This window comes from Etheostoma spectabile, chromosome 5, assembly GCF_008692095.1.
Source record: "Etheostoma spectabile isolate EspeVRDwgs_2016 chromosome 5, UIUC_Espe_1.0, whole genome shotgun sequence".
Taxonomy (NCBI): domain Eukaryota; kingdom Metazoa; phylum Chordata; class Actinopteri; order Perciformes; family Percidae; genus Etheostoma; species Etheostoma spectabile.
The window spans coordinates 30,373,625-30,395,861 of NC_045737.1; the positions used below are offsets into that span (position 1 = coordinate 30,373,625).

At 40.7% G+C, this 22,237-nt stretch overlaps 2 protein-coding genes across 4 annotated transcripts; one reads left to right on the forward strand and one right to left on the reverse strand.

Annotated features, from left to right (window-relative positions):
* The first annotated feature begins 14 nt into the window (after positions 1-14).
* On the forward strand, positions 15-19,674 carry ydjc (YdjC chitooligosaccharide deacetylase homolog). Of its 3 annotated transcripts, XR_004331962.1 has the most exons (8): positions 1,157-1,403; positions 3,885-4,060; positions 5,799-5,958; positions 6,587-6,686; positions 7,635-7,812; positions 8,350-9,554; positions 19,407-19,409; positions 19,663-19,674. XR_004331962.1 is itself a non-coding variant. In XM_032515746.1 (6 exons), the coding sequence occupies exons 2-6, from the start codon at positions 3,897-3,899 to the stop codon at positions 8,681-8,683; spliced, it is 936 nt and encodes a 311-aa protein (XP_032371637.1). In that variant the 5' UTR covers positions 15-115; positions 3,885-3,896; the 3' UTR covers positions 8,684-10,644. The 3 variants fall into 3 exon arrangements, 2 of the variants coding, with proteins under 2 accessions (XP_032371637.1, XP_032371636.1); XM_032515746.1 differs by lacking the exons at positions 1,157-1,403; positions 19,407-19,409; positions 19,663-19,674 and adding an exon at positions 15-115 and having other exon boundaries at positions 8,350-10,644; XM_032515745.1 differs by lacking the exons at positions 19,407-19,409; positions 19,663-19,674 and having other exon boundaries at positions 8,350-10,643.
* ube2l3b (ubiquitin-conjugating enzyme E2L 3b) lies at positions 12,845-20,060 on the reverse strand. Its single transcript, XM_032515748.1, has 4 exons — positions 19,808-20,060; positions 16,945-17,040; positions 16,676-16,862; positions 12,845-14,378 (listed from the first exon to the last, which is right to left on the reverse strand). The coding sequence occupies exons 1-4, from the start codon at positions 19,832-19,834 to the stop codon at positions 14,224-14,226; spliced, it is 465 nt and encodes a 154-aa protein (XP_032371639.1). The 5' UTR covers positions 19,835-20,060; the 3' UTR covers positions 12,845-14,223.
* Between the last annotated feature and the right edge of the window lie 2,177 nt (positions 20,061-22,237).

Here is a 22,237-nt window from a genome sequence, read left to right on the forward strand (position 1 = left end):
TTGTTTTTGTATATTTAAAACCCCGCAGAGTGTATTAGGGTTCAGGTAAACGTTGTCTAACGTTGCACTTTGTCCCACGAAATCCTGGAAACAACCAATTTTTCGACAGTAAAACGTAATCAAACCTAATCCGCTTTGACTTTTCTAACAGGATCACGATCTTTTCGTACTGACAGCTTTTTGTCACAGTAGGTCTATTGCAAAGTGGTAGGTTTTATTTTGAAAATGTTAACACGCATTACACAATAGCTATGTAGGTACTGTTAGATGGCACATGAGCGAATAATATAGAATAGAATACATTTTTATATTTTCCACCAGAGTGGAAAATTTTCTTCGGCTCACCAGACCTACAAGACATACAGACAGCATCTCAAATATAGTAAGTAAAGTATACAATATGCTTAAATTCATTAAAGTAGCTCAGCTTGATTGCCACTTGATTTGGTTGAGGATAATGGCATTTGGAATAAAAGATCTTTTCAAAACACTTAAAATATGTGAATAATATGTGATATACCAACGGCAAAATAAATCAGAATACTATATAGGGACGAGAGGGAAAGAGATGTAGCCTATGTTATAAAATATAGTCAAATATATAAAACATATGATTCAACAAAAACTGTTTTGTAGTTATGTTCATTTTAAATACAGTTTAAAGAACTGCGGAAGTCTTATTTTGAAGTTTTCTTGCCGACTGTCACTACCCGATGTGAGTCGAGTGCAGATGTGAGTTGCGCATACTCAGTTGTAAACGGTTTACAGCATAACTGTCATACGGAAATTTGTGAAATCCATGAAATAAAAAAACGTTTCTCATTATAAACAATGACAGAAGATGGGAATCATTTAAAAAAAACGTTTTAGCTATCTATGATTGTTTGATTGGTAACGTTAGCTCAAAACGCCATTCCAGTGACAGCCTTTGTCGTGTTTAATTGCTAGCTATTAGCTAAGCTAGCAGTAATTTCAAAAACGTTTTAGCTATCTATGGCTATCTATGTTTGGTTGCTAACGTTAGCTCAAAACGCCTTTCAACTGACAGCCTTTGTTGTGTTTGATGCTGACTTGTAGCCAGCAGTGAACTAACTTCGTTAAGTAGCGTTAGGTCCATTTTTATTCTGTATTGACATTACAGAAATCTCTCATCAGCATCATAGAGAGTTGGTTAGCATACTCTGCTTGTCGCTAAGTGACGCATGCGCGACTCAAATCTGCACTCGACTAACATCGGGGAGTGACAGAGACCAGAAGGCCATGTTTCCTCCAGCAGAGGGCGGTAAAGTCAACTCCGGACTACACCAATGCTCATAGGGTTGTCTTCTAGTCGGAAGTTCAGTTCATTTTCACCGGGCTTGTGTGGCTTCAGACCATATGGACAGCCGTCTGAAACACAATGGGTAAGATTGAGATATATTATTCGTAAAATTGATAGTGTTCTTTTAACATTAGTCGGAACCACGGGGCTAACGTGTCTATGGTGTTACAGTGGGTCGCCCCACGGTGACACTGAAAAGCAGACAGGAAATTTAGACGGCGAATAAAGATACTAACAGCTAGTTTTAACTGACAGGGCAGATGTTTCTACCCCGTGGTAACTGCTTTTTGAGAGGTGTATTTGTCCCCCATGCAAACGACAGCTTCAAAATCGACATAGTTTCATTAAAGAGTCTCAACAAAAAATAATTTAAAAAGCATTTTCTCGTTCAGAGGTAGTAGGCTAGGCTATTGCAGTGTTGTTACATTTGATGTCACTGCTCCTGGGATTTCTTTCCTACAACGTTACGTTACGTCACGTTACACCACTTGGACTGGGATATATCTGGTTGAAGAGCTGTGATGTGACTCTATAACCCTAATCTCCATCTTCAATTATTTTGTAAAGGGTTAACTGTAAATATAATAGTGTTGTTAAGACTGTGAGTCAACACTGTAACACTGTCATGTATTTGTATGGCCTAGGATGTACTGTATCTGAGTACTAATCTACACTGTACATTTGTATGTGTTTCCAACATAGACTTGGATGCTGGATTACATTTAGACCACTGCAAAATCTTGTCCTCGAAAATAATAGAATAACCTGATATGTTTGAATACAATATATTTGCATTAGATAGAAGATAGAATAGATAGAATGCCTTTATTGTCATTATACACAAGTACACGGTACTTGTGCAACGAGATTAAAGCAATCCCTTTGCAGTGTTGACACAAAAAACTATAAGAATATAACAGTATAAAATATCAAAAATATAAAGTCAAAGATATAAAGTGTAGTGACTGTCAAGTATACATATATAAATCAGCTTGAATAAGCATAGGTAAGTGTTAACACTCAATAAATAATATTGCACAGTGATGGAATGAAATGATTAAGTAAAAATTAGTTAAATTAGTTAAAATCAAGCTCAAAATGATTGCTAATAAATTGCCAAGTGGTTGCTTATTTCTTAAAACTGACTACTGAGTCATTGCTATATCGTAGGCTGTATTTTCTATAGACCTTTTCAGTGGAATTCCATTGCTAGGCAACATCCTGGACCTGTGTTAACTTCCTGTGTGATGTCATTCACACACATCAGGAAATCCTTGTGTACACTATGTTTACAACTGTGAACTGGTCTGTAGGTGGTTGCTAAGATGCTGCTTGGTGGATTCTGAGCATGTTTGCACATTATTCTCATACTATAAACATATATTTGTCTCTTTTTTAATTTTGTTCCACACAGTTTAGGATATGAGGAAGCTATGTGACTGTGTTTATTCTGACAAATATAGCAAAATGAGTCACGATATCAGAGGGAATGATAATTTTTTGTATTGTTATCTCATTTTAATGGAAAAATATTAACATGCATTTTTTAAAATGATGATAGTGTGATTTTTGCGAGGATCTGTACCAAACAAAGACTTTTTTCTTTAGTCTGGAAGCCGAGAACTGCCATGGATTTTTTTTTTAATCTCGTGATAAAGACTTATTAATTAGTTATCTCGATATAACAAAGTTTGTTTTCTCGAGATAACGACTTCATTATTTCAGTATCTCGATAAAACGAGCTTTGTTATGTTGAGATAACAAATGAATAAGTCGTTATCACGATATAACGGTGTATTTAACAAAAGGAGCCATGGCGTTTCTCAGCTTCCGTAAGATAGGATCTGTCACTGCATCCCCCCAACACTTCATCCACAATGGTTTGACCAGAGAATCATAATAATAAGGGGAGAACTTCCACTCTTAGGAAACCCTGGTTCCACTAGAGGGCGCTCACATGCACATGCAGAATGAATGGAGGTCTATGGACCCCTCAAAATCCACCTTTCTCAGGATATCATTTTTTGTCTAGTAATTTGAATGTTGCGTTGGAAAGGGGAGGCTAAGACAAAACACCCTGCTGGGTGTTAGAATTTTTTAAGTCACTTTTATGTTGTAAAAAGCGTTTTAAAATGTCAATGACATCATAAAGCCGGAGGTACTGCTTTTACGGCGAGCTCTGTGTCATTTCCTTTGTTCTGCTGACAGGTGAGGCTCTCCCTGTCAATACACACGCCAGAAAGAGGTCTGCTAACATTTTAAAGACCACGCCGAAATATTCACACACACAGACACACACACGTGTGATGCAAGAGCATAACTTTGGGTTCAACATTGGGGGGGGGGGGTTGAGATTCCCCACTTTTGAGCAAAATTGATATTTGGATAATCAAATACTTCATTTCCTGCATTCTGGCGAATTTTCTGCAACATGTGCATTGATGGCAGCGAGCTACCATGGATGGCACTGGCCTAACCATCGGGAGCTGTTTGGGGTTCAGTGTCTGGAGCCGGAGCCGCCCTCATGATGATTGTTAACCTGTCCCCTGTGTGTCCTCCACAGACATCAGTAATAATGCCACAGCCCAGAATGATGCTGGTGGTGACGGGAGATGACTTCGGCTACTGTCCCAGGAGAAACCAGGGGATTGTCGAAAGCTTCCAGGCTGGAGGCATTTCTAACGTGTCACTGCTGGTCAATGCCTCTGCTGCCAAAGAGGCAGCGGATCTGGCTAAAAGGTAGGCTAGTGCTAATAAAAGCCCTCTAAGACATCAACAGTAGATGTGACATGTTATTAGCAGCCTAAATCAAAGGAGCAAAGGCTGGTTTGTAGACCTGGCTGCCCCCTAGTCACCAAAGTAAATATTAGAGCTATTTTTCACAAGCCACATATGCCCAACATGCTGACTATAAAATGGCATTTTTTCAGACAGAAATTAACTTAGTTTGAGCCCCTAATTTAAATAAAGCACTATGGGCCAGAGTGCGGATCTAGGAAATTTGGGAAATATTCTGTCACATCTGCATCAGCTGGCTCACTGGTCAGCCTTGTGTTTGTAAATGCACACACAACAGGCACAAAGTCCGGGTATAAATAACCAGAAGCTACACACACACACACACACACACACACACACAGAACACACATTGATAACAACCATGTGCCACATACAATGCGGTACACACTCAAGTTTCAGAAATGCCATCCAACAACACAATGATAACAAGGTTGGTTAATAGCAACACATTTTCAAATACACAAAAGATACCAAGTGTTTGCTGGGACTCTGTTACGGCTCGTTCGGAATACGATCTCATATTTTACTAAAATAGTTCACCGAAACGTGTTTTTGAAAACATTTTTAAACGAGGAATAGGCCATGCAGCTGTTGAATCTGTCTTCATTTCAGATCGACAAAGGTCAGTTTGACAGACTTTTGTCAGATTTTGAGAGGCGTTTGTCACGTTCATCCCGATTCTGACTTGAGGCCCTTTGCTGCATGTCATCCCCCCCCCCCCCCTCTCTCCCATCCATTTCCTGTCTCTCTTCAGCTGTTCTGAGTAAAGAAAAAAATATCTTTAATATATACATATATCAATAAATTGGTTTTCTATTGTATCATTGTGTTGCAAGGTTTTGCTGTTACTGAGTATAAATCTGTGACATTGTGTCATTTACCATTACTCTCTGACATATAACCCGGGGTCTCCCGGCGTTTCCCGTGTTTGGATGGAAGTCAGCAACTGCGGGTCAAAGTGTGGGAGACCCTTTGATGTGGGAGACCCGGGTTTGAATCCCACTGCAATACATCAGTGATACATTGCCACTGTGTCCCTGAGCAAGACACTTAACCCCTAGTTGCACCAGAGGTGTGCGACCTCTGACATATATAGCAATTTTGGCTATATGACAATGACATGTAATGTAATAAAAAGGTTATATAACACCACTCACAGGCAACTAAATGACATGTGCCATGCCATGGAATAAACTTACAGATTTATCTCGCTTTGAACATTGTTGGAAACATTTGGAATAAAAAAAACGGAACATAGGTATAGTCCTTTTTAGATGTTTAATGCCGAAATGCCCCTACACAGGCCAGTAAGCATGTCAAGGCAATTAGTCTGTGTTACCTTATTTGACAGAAATCTTTGCATTTACCTGTTATTTCAGACAGTTTGATAAATTATGGTTGAATGAATAAAACCTTTATTTACCAGACTTGTAGAGTCCCGTACAGCCTGACTCTGAAGAAGAAACTGAGATCAGCGCTCATATTCAAGTTTATGATCTGCTTGTTTAACAGTTGTTTGGTAAATTGCACTCAAACACATTCAGAGAGGATTTGAATTGCTATTTTTCTTCTCAATTCTTATCATTTTGGTGCGGGTGATTTTCCTTTGGGGCTGGCTAAAACCTCTCCACAAATTCCTCTGAACATGATATGACAGAAGTTTCTCTTTCCTTGCCAGACACAGCATCCCCATGGGCCTCCACGCCAACCTGTCGGAGGGCGTTCCAGTGTGTCCGAGCCTGCAGCGGGACTCCACGCTGGTAAACCAGCGAGGCGTCTTTCATGGGAAGATGGGCTTCCGCCAGGCGCTGGAGAGAGGTCAGCTCAGCATGGAACAGGTACACAGCTTGGGATCAGCTCGTCATGCTGGGCAACACACCGGATCTACATCTATAGACCTATTCTAACCGGGGGGGGGGAATCACCAGAGGCCTCCCGATACGATATCATCCCAATACTTATGTCACAATACAATACAAAACATAATTCAATATTCTGTGATATATTGCAATTCAATTCCTTTTTCCAATTTCAAATAATTCCCAATTTGAAATGATGTCCCCAAAAGCAAACTTTGTCAACCTCTGTTTCATCTAAGAAGATACTTTAATAGTTTCTCTGTTTGTTCAGAGTGTCTTCCATTGACTCCGCAGGACGTCCCACGACTTGTCCTAACCTTTGTCGGCCATTTCTTTCACGAGTTCCGGATAAATTAAAGTCTTTTGTCTCCTCGCCTGTCCACTTCCATCCATCTGTCTCTTTTCCATCAGTGTTTATCACATAAGCCGTATATCGACCAAGATAAAAATCCGATGAGGCCGAACGTATTTCCTTTGAGTCGATAGCTCCGTCGAATTTGACTGTTTCCATGAGGCATTTTTCGCTTGATATCACTTAATTTGGATGAAAAACTGTAAATGATAAGCCCTTCTTACGGTAACTTCCAAGTTTGTTCTTCCTTCCCAGGTGGAGCTGGAGTTGCGGGCCCAAGTCAGGCTGTTCAGGGAACTGACGGGGCACCTGCCCCACCACATGGATGGACACCAACATGTCCACGTCCTGCCAGGTAAAGCACAGTGGGACAAACACATGCTAACTGTAACTGCTTCTGATCCACTACATGACTCAACAAGTTGCACATGTCTGAGTAACAAATCAAAGAATGCCAGAACGCCACGGCTGACGTTTAGCTTTAGAATTCATCTTTTTTATTGAATTTTTCACAGGCTAAGTACATGGCACACAGCAGCTTGAGGCATACAATTCTCATAGAGGACGTCTCCAACATTTAAGTCCAGTGAACGTAAACAGAAAGCATATCAGCGCTGTCAGGCAGAAACCCTATATTGCCATATTTTGACATTTTTATTTCCAAAATCAATGCTATTGTCACCCTTTACGTCTGCCTGTGGGTTTTTATAAATATTTGAACGAGTTGGTTTTATCTGACTTTGTCAATGGTAAATGGCTCAATATAATGTTTTCAAATGAGTTCATTTCCTGTGTTTCACCTGACAGTGACAATATACAGCTGGAAGTGAATGTACAGTACTATAACTAGCTATATATATTAAATTTATAATAGCTAAATGTTTCTCTAAAGGCTTTTTTCTAACACGTTCCTTGAGAACTATTTAGTTCAGCTTTGAGCAGCTCAAGTTAACTGAACAAATTAGGATTTTTCATTTGACAGCTCCTGGCAGATTGTTAGAAAAAGCCTTTGGAGTCTTTAGAGAAACATTTCGCTTTCTCCGTGTTCAAATCTAAAATTGGTGTTGAGTTTACAGTCACATAAATCCCAACAATTGATTAGCTTGAACAAGAACATGTTTACTTCACTTGATAAATGACTATTAATTGGGTCATCAGAAAACTTCCCAATTACTTTCTGTTGACTCATTGTTTCCCTCATAGTGACTCGTTGTAACTGTTGGCCACCTTGATGACTACATTAAGTCCAGGAGATGACCCAGCGGGGCCGGGGGTCTTGATGTTGTTGTGCTGTGTGTTGCAGTGGTGCGTGAGGTGTTTGCACAGGTCCTGTCAGATCTCAAGATCACATACACTCGAGTTCCAGTGGAGCCGGGTTTACACAGCTGTCCAGCTGTGCCCGAACACCTCCACACATTCTACACAGAGGTGGAGAAGGACGCGCTGGACTCCATCCCTGTCTTCACACGCTACGGAATCAGGGGTGTGGTGTGTGTGTGTGTGTGTGTGTGTGTGTGTGTGTGTGTGTGTGTGTGTGTGTGTGTGTGTGTGTGTGTGTGTGTGTGTGTTGTGTGTGTGGAGTAAACCGTGGACTGTTAAAACTAGGTGCGAACACTCAGTCCTCGCCGCAGCAGTTGCAGGTTCAATGCCGACCACGGCCCTTTGCTGCATGTCTTCACCCTCTCTCCCCCCCTTCATGTCTAAGCTGTCCTGTCGACAAAATGCCAATAAAATGATCTATAAAAAAAAAACTTTATGTCACAGCTGTGGGTACAAAGAGGTTCTGGATGGATGAATGGGTGGGTGGGTGGATAGATAATATTTGTATTAAACAGATATTTGGATTGAACATAAGTCAAAAAAGTGTCAGAGCATTGACTCAGTTCCATTAGATCAGTGTGACCAGGTTCTAAACATGTTCATATATGCCAGTGGCTGTCAGTCTGCTGCTGTAGGGAGTTAACAGATTGATTCTAGTCTATGGCTGACAAACACTAATACCTTTCCCATGTCCACAGGTGGCCAGATGTGTACCTGGGACTGACCACCATGGGCCAAAACATGTCAGTCCCCAACCTGCAGAGGGCGCTGAGTCACGCCTTGGCGGCAGGGCCTTCTTCAGGAACCACCTTCAGCACTGCATCAGGCTCTCATCCGCCTGTGGTCACAGCCGAGCTCATGGTCCACCCGGGTTACCCCAGCCACCCCCAGGAAGGGGGCTGCGGAGAGGGCCCCGACGACTTCTCCCAGTCAGCTGACCGACAGCACGAGCTGAGCGTGCTCAGAGACCCGTCGCTGCAGGCCCTCTACAGCCAGGAGAGAGTGCAGCTCTGTGCCTTCAAAGACATCTGAGTGCTGCTGTCTACCAGTGGAAACACGTTTGTAGGGCTGGGCAATGTATCAATATTATATCCTTATCGTGATATGAACCAATATATCATCTTAGATTTTGGATATCGTAATATGACCCAAGTGTTGTTTTTCTAGTTTTAAAGACAGAAAAGTGGCCAAACTGTTCTAGATATTCTAATATTTGCCTTTCCCCACTTAAACATTGTATCCACATTATTGGGGATTATTTATCTAAAGTCAATACTTTGTGAAAGCACCAATAGTCGACCCTACAATATCACCGCGAAATCTGAGTGATGATAAGATTTTCTCCATATCGCCCAGCCCTACATGTGTGTATACTGTAGACGACCAAAGTGAGTGAGTCCCATTGACATCTGTAACACCACAAATGACTCTAAATCTGCCTTAATTCATAGTATGTGATAGAAGGGGACATTTTAACACACAAACAAAACAATGTAACACAGTGGCAACTAATGGGTGAGAATGGACCTGTCTCTCCCTTTTAGTCCAGACGCGGCTCCAACAACAGCTCACCAAGGCCTGCACGATTAATCAGAAAATCATGATCTTGAGTCACCCTGTTCACACTTTAATTTTTAAATAACTTTTTTTATTTCTTTTTTATGACTTTGATTCTCATTTAATTTTACGAGCCAATTGCATCCCAAACTACTACTGTGTTCTGTGAGTTTTAAACAGACTGTATAAAATAGGTTTTAATGCTCTCCCTTCTCTTCATTGAAGCCTCTGTGTTTCAGGCTTGTGGGGATGAGTAATGTGCTAAAGGTGCCAAAACAAATCTGTTTGGTACTAGAAATTTGTTTTGTTTTGTCGGGGTTCATGTGTGCAATAAGCATTACACTTTGTGAGAAAAAAATCGTGGCCGACAATCGTGATATCAACTCTAAGCTAAAGAATCGTGATTCATGTTTTTCCCCGAATCGTGCAGGCCTAAGCCCATCTAATCTTTTTATTGTTAAAGGAACACGCCGACTTATTGGGCGTTTAGCTTATTCACCGTGTCTCCCAGAGTTAGACAAGTCCATGCATACCCTTCTCATCTCCGTGCTGCTGTAACTCTGTCTGACCCCCCCCCAGCATTAGCTTAGCCTAGCAGAGATCCTGGAGGTAACTGGTTCCAACTAGCTACTGCTACTACAATATGTTCCTATTTACATGTTGTGATTTGTTGTGATAGTCACACGGAGGGGACAAGGGTATGTATGGACTAACTCTGGGGGACACGGGGAATAAGCTAAAGTCCCAAAAGGTCGGCGTGTTCCTTTAAAAGACAGTTTGTACAAGCACAGAAAGATGTGCACTGCCACGCTGGTAAAACCGTATGAAAGCTGTCGTTTTTTAATGCTATCTAATAAATCATCAACATTTGCTGCGGAGCACAGAAGCACTACATAAAAACGACAGTAATCTACAAACTGGAATGTAATGTTCTCCTGAAAGTATGTGGAATAGTGAATAGTGAAACATGTTTGTTCTGTATGTGAGCCATACCAGGTGCTGCTACCAACATGCCAGTAATTGCACATATCATATGTTTTTTTATACTGTAGTTTTGTCCATCATCATTCTTGTACAATGAAGGATTATTAGTATCAAGTCAAAGAAACTGAACTTCAGTTTGACGTCCAGATATCTTAGACCCTGTTTCCACGTACATTTCGCTTCGTTGACACGCAAACGGAGAACTCTCCTCTGAAAACGAGTCTTCCTAACACCTCCGGCCAGGGGGGATCTTTGAAACCTGGGTCTCCACGGAAACTGAGACAACCGGAGGTCTAGGCAGCCGAGGACGTGAGGAAGATAAGAGAGAGGAAGTGATTCTGATTGGCTAACGTGGGCTTGAGCTTCCCGTTACACTGCCACCTACAGGTTTGGCGAGCTCTGACGGCAGATATACATTTTTCTGAAAACTGCCAGCTGTGCACGACGTCATTCCATTTACGTGTGAACGTGGTCTCAGGTGGTCTGGGTAAACTGCTGCTTGGGTTTCTGTCTGATTGTCTTGACTGCCCTGTAGTGATGTCATCATCTTCTTAGATGTCAGCTTTAACTTAAAATGTTTTATGGTTATTGGGTTTAATGTTATTACTGAAACTACAGAAAGAAGACACGTTTTACACGTACACTTAATTATGATTTAAAATGAGTTGTTTTCTGATCTTGAGGTTCAGACTCTATTCTTAATACCTTCATTATTTCAGTTTTGTGCTCACTGTTACATATTCTCCTCAATTAATGTGCTTTAACCCTCGTGTTGTCTTCCCGCCGACCTGGAAATGTTTGTTTTTCTGAGTCCAAATTTAAAATGAAAAACCTTTTTCTTGAGGTCATGGTCGTCTTTTTTTGACCCTTTTGTGTCTTTCCCCCAATGATTTTGTCACTTTTTCAACGTTTGTCGACTTTTTATGAGCCTTTTGGAATTTTTATGGGTTTACCTCAAATTTGTAAAGTTTTTTTTAATTTTTCTTTTTAATATTTGTCTTTTTTTTGGGACATTTTTGTGAAATTTGTTTTTACAACTTTTCACATTTTGTCACTTTATTTGACATCTGTTCACATTTTAGTTACTTTTAAGGAGATTTTTCTCTATTTTTTTACACTTTAAAAAAAAGTTCTTTTACCTATTGTTTTTTTTCCAAATGCTATGAAATTGACCAGAAACACACATTCAATGAAAGTAGAGAACTGATTATTTATTTAACTTTTGAGGAGCATTGTTTGGAACCATCCACGTTACTTTTTTGGAAAATTTGTTTGAAAAAAATTCCAAATTTCTGATTTAGAAACTTTGTGGAAAGGGGTCACATTTGACCCGGAGACAACAGGAGGGTTAATCCAAAGACCACACAGCGGTCTGTGGGTCATGTAGTCTTCTGTCAGAAAAACTGCCCAGTTCAAAACAGTGGAGGGAGGGGTAAAAGAAGACTATTTCTGCACAACTCAATGAAGTCATGTAGTTGTCGTGTTTTGAAGGGAGGATTCTCCGGTAATCTCAGGTCTGTGTAGCATCTGATCACCAAATGTGTGTCTCTAAGTGAGTTTGTCATATTTACAGCTGGTATCTGGGTGTTTTAAATCCTATATTTTGATTAAGTTTCTGTTGGAGCTTTTTTGATACATTGCTATTTGAATTGTTACAAAGATCCCAACTGATCAGCGGAGCTAATAAATTATGTCAAAATGATGTCTGATGTTTCTGTCTGGATTCTGAACGCAGCATGTTAATCTTGAAAATCAGGGTTGGGGCGCCCAGATAGCTCAGCTGGTAGAGCGGGCGACCATAGATAGAGGTTTACTCCTCAACACAGGGGGCCAGGGTTCAACTCCGACCCTCTCTCTCTCTTTCTCCCTTCATGTCTTCAGCTGTCCTGTCAAAAATAAAGGCTAAAACATGCCCAAAAATAATAAGTGTGGTCCTTTCAAATACCTTATTACTGATAAAGTGAGAGTAGTACGCAGGTTTTACCCTGCAAAATCCTTCCTTAAAAGATACAAACAGGATATTGAGACTAACTGCTGGTTATGTAATAGCACTGATGAAAATGTCTCACACGTTTTCTAGAATTTGTCCCCATACAGTGAAATTCTGGTCAGTTTCTAAAATTCATTCATATTTTTCATTCCGCTTTAAGGAGGCTGTCTTTGGTATGATTGACTTTAAAGCTGAATAATTCATAAGTAATACTGACAGCTAGTGTTTAAAATAGTTACTGCAGTGCAAATTCAAAATACTGGAGAGAAGACGTTTGTTTGCTCCATGTTTCATTTTTATGTCCTAAATTGTATTAAAAACGTATTAAAAGCATACTCTGAAGGGAAATACTTTGTAATAAATGGGATTCAACATGGAAAATATGTCTAAAACTATAAGTTTACCAACAAAAAAGGAAATCAAGGTTTACTAACTGGCTATCAACTATCTTTCACTGCAGAAGACTGATGTTAAGAGCCTATTGGGCCGTGAGTTGAGATGTTTTTCAAACTATAGAGCGACTACATGCACGATGCTTATTAAAAATTCCACAGGTGATATCGCTTCAACCTGTTTTTACCATATTGTGAATCAAACCACGTTGCTCCTCTGTGTAGTCGTCCAAAGACAAATATGAGCAACATCCACTTCACTACCAGGCAGACAGTGAGGCCAAATGGTTAGCCATCTTTATTATGAAACAATATTGGGACCAGATCAAACAGCTGTTACATGGTGGTTTTTGGCCACTGCAGTCCCTTTCCGTGTCCTGACACATCCCCAGACAGCCAGCCCTCTCCCAACTGCCTTCATGGTGCTTGTTTCTAGGACCACCTCCAGGAGCTGAGCTTCATTCCAGCTGATTGCATCCTCTTTCCAGCTCCCCCCCAGGTTAGGTCCCTTTCAGCAGCTGACAGTCCACTACCCCTGGAATATGTCTCAGTGTGGTAAAGGCTCGGTTCTAATGTGATGGGTGGTTATATTGGGGCGCCTAATAGTGGGAGAGGAGACATGCCTGGAAGATTCAAATTAACCAAACAGGTTATTCCCACGTTACCAATTTCATGTATCAAGTGCAACTCAAACAATTTTAAGTGGAGAAAGCAAATTGCTATTAAAGGAAAAGAAAATCCCAATAGCTATTTATAGTTATATCATGCTGAGCACTGGTTTAGCCTGAGAGGTCAACAGAAACCCATCAAATGTGGGATCGGCTTTAGAGGGCCTGCTAATTAGGACTGCATGTTTGGAGTGTTATTGTTTCTCTAGCATTTTCAGCAATACCAATTCAATTTTATGTTTGACCTGTTGTTTGTTTCTGCTCAGTGGGTTGCAAACTGGGGGAGGAGATGTGGGAGGGGTCGTCTCAGAGAGTACAGTGCAACTCTAGAAGCAGTGGAGTTGAGTAAGGGGAACGTTGCATTCGGCACACACCTCCAGGTCCTCCCTACAGCTTCCATCCTTTCTGTCACATTTGTTTTTGCGTGAGATTAGTGATGATTGGGCAAAAGAGAAAAAAGGAGTAATTAACCGGATTTACTGCTCGGAAAAAAACAATATACTTCAGGGAAAAAAAATCATGTTTAAGTGTGATCTATTTAACAAAAGAGTTGTTTATATAGAGGGAACGCATAAAGAAAAATGTAACACATTATGCTGTATTTCCATCTAACTTCATTTGAACATCATGCTCCCTTAGCATTTTTTTCCATTTTCACATTAAGAAAAAAGTAGAAAGTTAGAAATGGTCTGGAGATTTATGGCCGAGGAGGAGCAGTAGTAAGAGGAGGTGGAGGAAGCTGTCTGATCCACAGAGAGTCCTGGATGGGGGGGGGAGGCTGAGGATGCTGCTGCCTGGCTTCAGCTGGGCTGAGGACCGGTGTGGGGAGAAGGAGGGGAGGTGAGTGAGCGGGGGGGTGTGTGTGTGTGGGGGGGGGAGAGCAGGGGGGCGAGAGGGAGATTGGTTTTTGGTGGGGCAGGTGAGATAGGAGGAGAGGGGGAGAGAGAGAGACAGAGAGAGGGCTACACGTTTGTCGGGTGATCAGTCCATTGGCCGCTTTTCACCGTGTTTCTTTGTAAACTCTTCAGCGTTCTTCAAGAATTTTTTACGGTCCTTTGAGTATTCTTCTGCTAGGTCTGCCCTAAGGGGATGCTCCGGCTGGGGGTCGTTCACCAGCGCAATGAGGGACTGAATTACTGCAAGACACAAACAGGCGAGGAAATGACGTTAAATATGAACAATGCTGTAGTTTCACAACATGACAGAGCAATTACACTTACAACAGGTGGAGTTAATCAAGGGATCATAGCAGTAAGCCCAGTTAGTCCTATGTGCTTACAACACTGCTGGCAACCATCTACCAATTAATGCAAATTGTGTTTGTTGTATTTTACATTCTTTCCAACCCTCCAGGACCACATTGACTTCAGTTCATTTCAGCCCAGTGACAGGATTAGACTTGACGATTACTCAACATAGCCAATGCATCAGAAGGAAACATACGTCTGCACTGCAACGATGGCGATGACCTGTGAATCTCTATTGGTTAACCCAACAGGGAACGCAAATTATTACCAGACACAAATTCTGTAAAAACCATGACAATTGCTGCTGTTGACTTTAGAGTGGCAGACCGTTTTAGCTACATGACAGCACATAAGGCATCGTTCCTCTAAGTGGAACTTTGATGTGAGCTCTCATTGGATGATCTGGGCTGAAGACCAGCATACTAGTTGGTAAACAAAAAGTAGTTGTCAATGAAGTAACTCTGCACACTAGAAAATGTCAGTGGGTGAATACACACCACAGAAAAACTGTTGCATCAATTTGAGCCAGTGTTGACCCTATGCAACAGGTTTGTTCCATTTCCTGTTTTGTCTTTCAACTTTCGGTCACTACTGCCAGCTATTCAACCTCAAGGGAAAAGGCTTGTTCCTGATTGGTTCACACCGACTACTACAAATGTCTTAGAGCTGGAAAAACATGTCCCCATTCATGACAGGACACCACCACATCCACCGCAGCTCTCACATCAAGGAAAAGGCCTCTATATGGCACAGAGTTAGCTACAGCTACGGCTAGCTTACTGTGTGTTGTGTATTAGCTTGATAAGAACTGCCATGCTTAACTTACCGGTACGATGATGCAGGTTATTGTTATCAATTTAGGTTATTAACATTACTTGCATTGCAACAGACAATCAGCCAAACCTGCAGATTTGTGCTTTGTTAGTATGAATATGAATTAAAACAACTTTTTAACACAATATGTAATGTATATACATTTTACTGAAAAATAGCTTTTGGAATAAATCAGCTTTCAATTCTGAAATGCATGAGGTCAATACTGAGGAGGAAATAGTTGCTGAACCAAGCAGAGGAGACACTGCACAATGCATCATCAGATCAAGTAGGCCGAGAGCATCTGGAACCAACCGAACACATCTGGTGGTGTAGTTGTAACGCAATCCAGTGTTTCTGCAGCTCTGATTGGGACAAGTAGGAGCCACTGAGTCCGAGCGAGGAGGCGGATGAACCAACATGTGTGACCAACCATTATTATTTCAGCGCTCTCTTGCAGGTTCACAGTAAAGTCAAAGGTGTCCATTCCTTCTGGCTAGAATGTTTGGGTCAGAAAGGTGGTGTGCTTCATGGAGCAGAGAACATCTATCCTGCACTGAACTACACAGGAAGGAATAGATATTTGGCATAAAAACTAGCCCTAGGATAAAAGATTGTTTTACAAGCAAAATCATAATAATTCATAGTTGTTTGACTTGTTTTTTGATGGGCAATGCACTGGATTTCAGGGTGGGTGATGACCTAAATATTTATGAAAATGTAAACAATTAAAAAAGCCAATGTATAGCTTTGGGAAATGACACTAGCGTAAGGTGTAAGCAGATAGTAGTAATTTGGCTTATACATGTAAAATCACTGGCATAACCCTTTAAATATGATGATCTGTGTGGGCTGTCCATCTACCATTAGCCTCCACACAATATATATGTACATTTACCTCCTGCTGCTGACAGAAACACCCCATCTATCAGGTGGGAACCAGGTAATATGTCCACTACACTATCGCAATAGAGCGGCTCATTTTTAAAGGTTCCTGAATCCCGTGGCATTGAACGCTCCACAGAACACTTGCGGTTGGGCTGTGAGAGAATGATTCGATTTGGCCAATAAAAAAGCTGAATAATAATTGTACAATTTTAGAGGCTATTATTATTTTAGAGTAATGACTTTAATCTTGGTGCTGTATGGTTCCTGTCACACTCAATGTAGGTCTACTGTATGTGAGGTAATTAATGTTAACTTTCCGTTTCTATACAGGCTACTCCATAAAGTGAAGTAATGAAACTGAAACGGTTATGTGTTATGTGCAGAAACATGGATGTGTAATACTGTTAGATTTAAGACAAAAGGTGATTATGTAGCATCAGCTCACCTACAGAGCCCCCACCCCCCCGTAACACTCACACACCCACCTTGGTCAGTTTTGGTGGCAGGCTTCCAGTTCTCTGCGCTGATCACAGGCAAGCACACCTGGCCCTTCTCATCAATGTTGGGGTGATAGATCTTTGTCTTGAATGTGATCTTGGGAGGCTTGAAAGGGTACTCGGTGGGGAAAATTATTTCGATTCTGAACGCACCTTTGTCATAAGGAGGGTTATCCTGTAATTCAAGAAAGGGTGTCGGTAAAGGAAGCTGTGAGCCAACAAATAGCAGAGCAGTCAATCAAGGAGTGGCTACTTACAGGAACAATGAGCCCTTGCCATGACAATAGGTTTGATTCCTCAACTTGAATGTTTCTGAAGTTTTTCATTCCAGACCTGCGAATCTCTTCAAGTTCCTGAAAGAGAAAGCAAACGTTGTTTATGACAGAAGTTACACAATGTCCAAGTTTACAAGGGGTTGAGTACAGAGAACCAGTTTGGAATTGGAACCAGTTCAAGTGTAGAACCGGGGCATTATTAAAGAAATGCTTTAGTGTTTTTTTAATTTCCCTTGCCGTACCTTCCCGGTTATGTGCGTGTTAACACACGTGTATAGTGTTTGCTTTGTGGCAAAAAAGAGATAGCACTCTACAATGCAACTTAAAGGGTAATTTAATTTTGACAATGTGGATGAGGTCATTATAATTCAATGGTTGCCCATATTCATTTGAGCCAGAGTCAGAGCCAAAGGGGTGGCAGTGGCTGCAAAGTGTTTCATCCAGGCTATAATACCTCCATGGTTTCCTGTTATGATAAATGATTTTCACAAAGACAATGGCTTGTATATGCTCATGTCTTAGAACCCATTTGGATATAGGGGGAATCCTCAGACGTGGTGACACAGCGTTGAGAAGTGTCCGAGGTATATCACTGAACACATCCAGACCACAGATACCGGGCAGCAACAGGTCCCACTCCTGACATTGACATTGTTCCACTTTGGGCAAGGGGGCACAGCACCCACAGGAACACAAACAATGTCCCCGAGAGCCGCAGGCTTCCAGAAGCTGCTTCCCCCTCCTCCACTCTCTTCGTCAGTCTACTTTGGCTCAAATGAATACCGGTGGCCATCGAATTATAATGACCTCATCCAAATTCTCAAAATCATTTAAATATTGAGCCATGGCACTGAAAATCTTTTAGCTTGCGTTCCACTCTACACACCGCTGTCTGACAGGGGGTCACCTCCTGAGATCGACCATGTTGTCAGACACTTTCAGTTACAATCTGAGCAAAAACAATTACTTTTAGTGGACAAAAAACGAGGGTGCACAATAGCCCCATTAGGTTACAATGCAGCCATGTTTGCAAGGGCCGGTCACTGCTTTCACGCTCAACACTGGACCAATTTCAGAGATTTTTTGTTCACATCAGTCTATTGGATACAAATGCATGGTTGAAAAAAAAAACCTTTAAGAGATGGCTGTAAAGTTCTAGCCCACCACCCCTGGTCCAATTACTAAAAGTGCTGGCTCCAGCTTGCCTTGCAAGAATTTTGATTGCCGGTAAGAAGTCGCTTTAAGATTTTGCAGCACAAGTGACTTCCACCGGTTGGTAAGGTGCATGCACAATGGGGAATGGAGATGAGATGATTGTATTATGCTTGTGTCTGTCTACACTCTGCACCATGTCAACAGTAGAAGCGGTGTACATTTACAAATGGCTGTTTATGACAGCCTAAATCTGCATAAAAAGGGTGCCTTTTCTGTTACATGTCACATGTGTCCACAGATTCGAGCTACATTAGATTAGATTCAACTTTATTGGCATTACACAGGTACAGGTACAAGGCAACGAAATGCAGTTTGGACATTTTGGACGTTTGCACATTCAATACGCATTTAAATAGATACCCAGAATCTAATCAATACCCTACACTTGGTGGAACTAACTGTGGTAGTTAGTTAAATCTATAAAATATATGTGTTTATATATACACAGAACATACATACATCATCAAGCTCATAAAATGTCATGTTTTAGAGCTCGGTGATTCAAAAATATATATATATATATATATATATATATATAATTTATTAACTTTCAGTGCTATAATATTGTATCATACTTTCAGTGTGCTGAGAAGCCTGTGACCAGCCAGGGAATAATTTGTAGTCTACTAATCCTCCCTATCTCATAAAGACACTGGTGGTGGGTCTGATTGCTCAGGGCTCTCCCCTGTATCTTTAAGTATGGTGGGAAGAAGCAAGGAGGGGGGAATTCTACACTATGTTTCCCAACCTTCTGATATACTGTTCGTGTTAATTCCCATAAAACAAAAAAAAGGTACTGGACTGTCATCTGCTGAGCAGAGTCTGGCATATCATGTGGAGTCTCAGCTTATTCGATTATCGTTATTTTAATTACAAGGTAACGGGCTAAACAATTGGCCCAATTTGCTCCGTAAAACACTTAGCGTTAATTAAGGAAATGCTAATTACTCCAACCTTTGTTTTTTGGGCCGTCCTTGTTCTGTTGTGTCAACTAACGTTAGCTGTAAAAGCGTAATATTGTTGTGCGTCTGCAGGTTCACACTGTAAGGTCTCACCGACCTGTTGTCTTGTTTTGACATTCACTGTCGAATGGTTTCACGTAACAGCAATAAAAATGTTAGCTAGCTGTGAAACGAAACTGAGTTCATTTCCTTGTGCCGATCTCCCTAACCCGGCTAACTGTTTAGCTAACGTTAGCTAGCTGAAACGCAGCTAAGATATGAGGCTAGCACGTTAGCTAGCTGATTAGCGCCTTCCTCGATCACGGTCTCATTATGTCGCAACATCTAAACTCCCCCCGTCTAACAAACCATAGCTGCACGAAAGCTATAGTTGGCTAATAAACGAAAAGTATGTTCCGTAGTTGTCCTCTCTCGACTCTCTGGCCTAGTAGTTTGCCGGTGCTTTGCTGCCTAACTTAACATTAACATTTGGTCGGCTAACCGTTGGCTAGTTGGCCAGTAGTGACCTCTCGTTTTTATTTAGTTTACAGCTAAAAACAGACACCAACTGTGTCTTCGAACAACATTAACATGTATAAATTCAGGCGAAGAACGAATGAGTACGCCAGCCGCCAATACGTCTTTACACATTACAAATTATATGAAAATTACGGGATCGGGAGATTTACCTTGGCCAGCCTCCTGCTCGCCGCCATCTTGAAACTACTGTGTGTTCCCAGAATACACAGCGCGGCGAATATGGGTCGGTCTGGTCTGGTGTTGGTCCTGGGGCTGAGAATCAGCCATCTGTCTGTTAGGATAACTGCATCTTAACTTTAAAGTTAACCTGTTTTACAACGGGACGGCTTCCAGTTCCACCCTGGGCTACTTCTCAGACTTCTGGTTTAGCCTAGGCGTTACCTAAAGTAGATGATTCAGCATATTAATATTTTACTGTGTCAGGATTTGATATAGGCCTATGCCAATCTTGCTTAGCGCAATACTGTATCATTGTAAATCAAGTGATTTAAAAACACAACAAAAATAAACCATATTGCATTGTTTATGCATGTTAATTGAGCTGGACTTGCATTACAATTCAAGTTAACCTTCCAACACTGTTTTGTTAAAAAATGACCAATTTACACATTTCCTGTACCATAAATATGGCATTTTCATCAGATTGCCTCAAGACCTTATGATATATTTCACAAAAGATACAATATAAAGATGTACTATAATACTTACAGTATATAATAACATAATACTATTTATTCCAGCACCCTTTGCACTATGGTCCCTAAATAAAATAACTGTCATAATTATAATTTACTCCTGCATACTTTGCACTCTTCATTGCACTATTGTCTCAACCTGTCTATATTCTTTCTGTTCATAGTGTGTATATATTCTTTGTTTTTATATGAGTAAGCACATTGTGAGCAATACGATGCAAAGAAAAATTCCTCGTCTGTGTCCTCATACCTGGCAATTAACGCTGATTCTGATTCTGACTGAACACATACAATTCATTATGACTACTTTCTTTGAGTTTTGAGTGATTTATTTAACTTGGTCACACTTTTTTTGTTTACGGTCAAAAATGACTCCCATAGGAAATGAATGGGAAAGATTTCTAACAGGCCTAAATATTCGAGGCCTAGATTAAAGTCCCCATGCGGACCAAAGTACGGAGTGTGGACTGGTAGCTGGAGAGATGCCAGGTCACCTCCTGGGCACTGCCAAGGTGCTCTTGAGCAAGGCACCAACCCCCCCCACCCCCAACCGCTCAGAGCGCCTGTTCAGCAGTCATAGCCCACTCACTCTGATATCTCTCCATTAGTGCATACGTAGGACCTGATGTGTGTGTATTTCAGGCCTGTGTGTAGTGTCTAATAAAAACAGAGTGTAAAATAGGAAACAATAAATAAAGAGTATAAATGATTATGAATTATTAATATGATTAAATTGACTGTTTAAAACCATTCTAGTAACAAAGACACCTCAGTTTCTCCAGAGCTACAGTGATGGGCAGTGATTGCTTTAATGCAGCAGTCTACAATGATATGCAACTGCAAATTTAATTTATCCCAGACCCACAACCACAAAACTATTCCTGCCATATGGTAAATTAGGCGGTTTAACTGTATTGCCAAATAAAACAAAGTCCTTGTACTATTGTATAGACATCACTTGTTGCCCTGTACCAAGTCTCCCTTTGCCCGACCCACCTCCAAAGCCCACTTGTCATTAGTTATCCTTCTTCTGTGCTACCTTAAATCTCAGTTTCACATACAGTACACGTGATCACAAATAGATAGAAGGTGTCAATATAGAAGGAGTTTGAAATGAAATTCCTTGGAGTGATTATAGATGACAACATTTGCCGGAAATGTCACATCAGTCTTGGCTAAAGCAAAGCACATTCTAGATTACAAATCACTTACTTCAAATTACTGTGTAGAGGTTTGGGGAAACACATATTCCAAATTAATTGAAATTTTTATTTATACAGTACTTCAAAAAAGTGGAATAAGAATAATTCACAACACGGGATGTTTGAAACACATCAATTCATTATTTTCACAGTCTAAAGCATTACAATGATTTGAGCTAGTCGAACTTCAAACAGCAGTAATCATGTTCAAGGCGAGAAACAATTTTATTGCCTGGTAAAATACAGAAATGATTTTCTGAAAGAGAGGGGGGGCTATATGACTTAAGGGGAAAGTCCAATTTTAAGACTCCCAGTTTTCAAACTACCATGAAAAGTTTCTGTGTATCTGTCAGGGGCACTACATTGTGGAATGAACTAAATAATGAATTAAAGCAATGTCTAAACACATTCCATTTCAAAATGATTTTCAAAGAAATTATATTCCAGAGAGAACCACAGTGTTAATAATGACCTGCGTATTTATAATTTATAATTTGTATGTGTATAAATATTGTTGTGTATGGGTAAATGTATGTATGTGAATAGAACTTTTTTTAATTTATATTTTCACTGATTACAGGTTTATTATCTCTGTGGCGTATTATTTTGTAGCGTATTCATGCAATATGGTAGAAAGGGTAGGCTATAAAGGGGTGGGAATACATAAGGAGTACATGTTTTA

Bases quoted from the DNA above. Each gene is read 5' to 3' on its own strand.
- ydjc (XM_032515745.1), top strand. From the start codon at position 1,308: ATGCTCATAGGGTTGTCTTCTAGTCGGAAGTTCAGTTCATTTTCACCG. The intron at 6,687-7,634 runs GTAAAGCACAGT...TGTGTGTTGCAG, and splicing joins ACATGTCCACGTCCTGCCAG to TGGTGCGTGAGGTGTTTGCA. The intron at 7,813-8,349 runs GGGTGTGGTGTG...CCATGTCCACAG, and splicing joins TTCACACGCTACGGAATCAG to GTGGCCAGATGTGTACCTGG.
- ube2l3b (XM_032515748.1), bottom strand. From the start codon at position 19,834: ATGGCGGCGAGCAGGAGGCTGGCCAAG. The intron at 17,041-19,807 runs GTAAATCTCCCG...TTTCTCTTTCAG, and splicing joins CGAGCAGGAGGCTGGCCAAG to GAACTTGAAGAGATTCGCAG. The intron at 14,379-16,675 runs GTGGGTGTGTGA...TGTGTCTTGCAG, and splicing joins TGCCACCAAAACTGACCAAG to TAATTCAGTCCCTCATTGCG.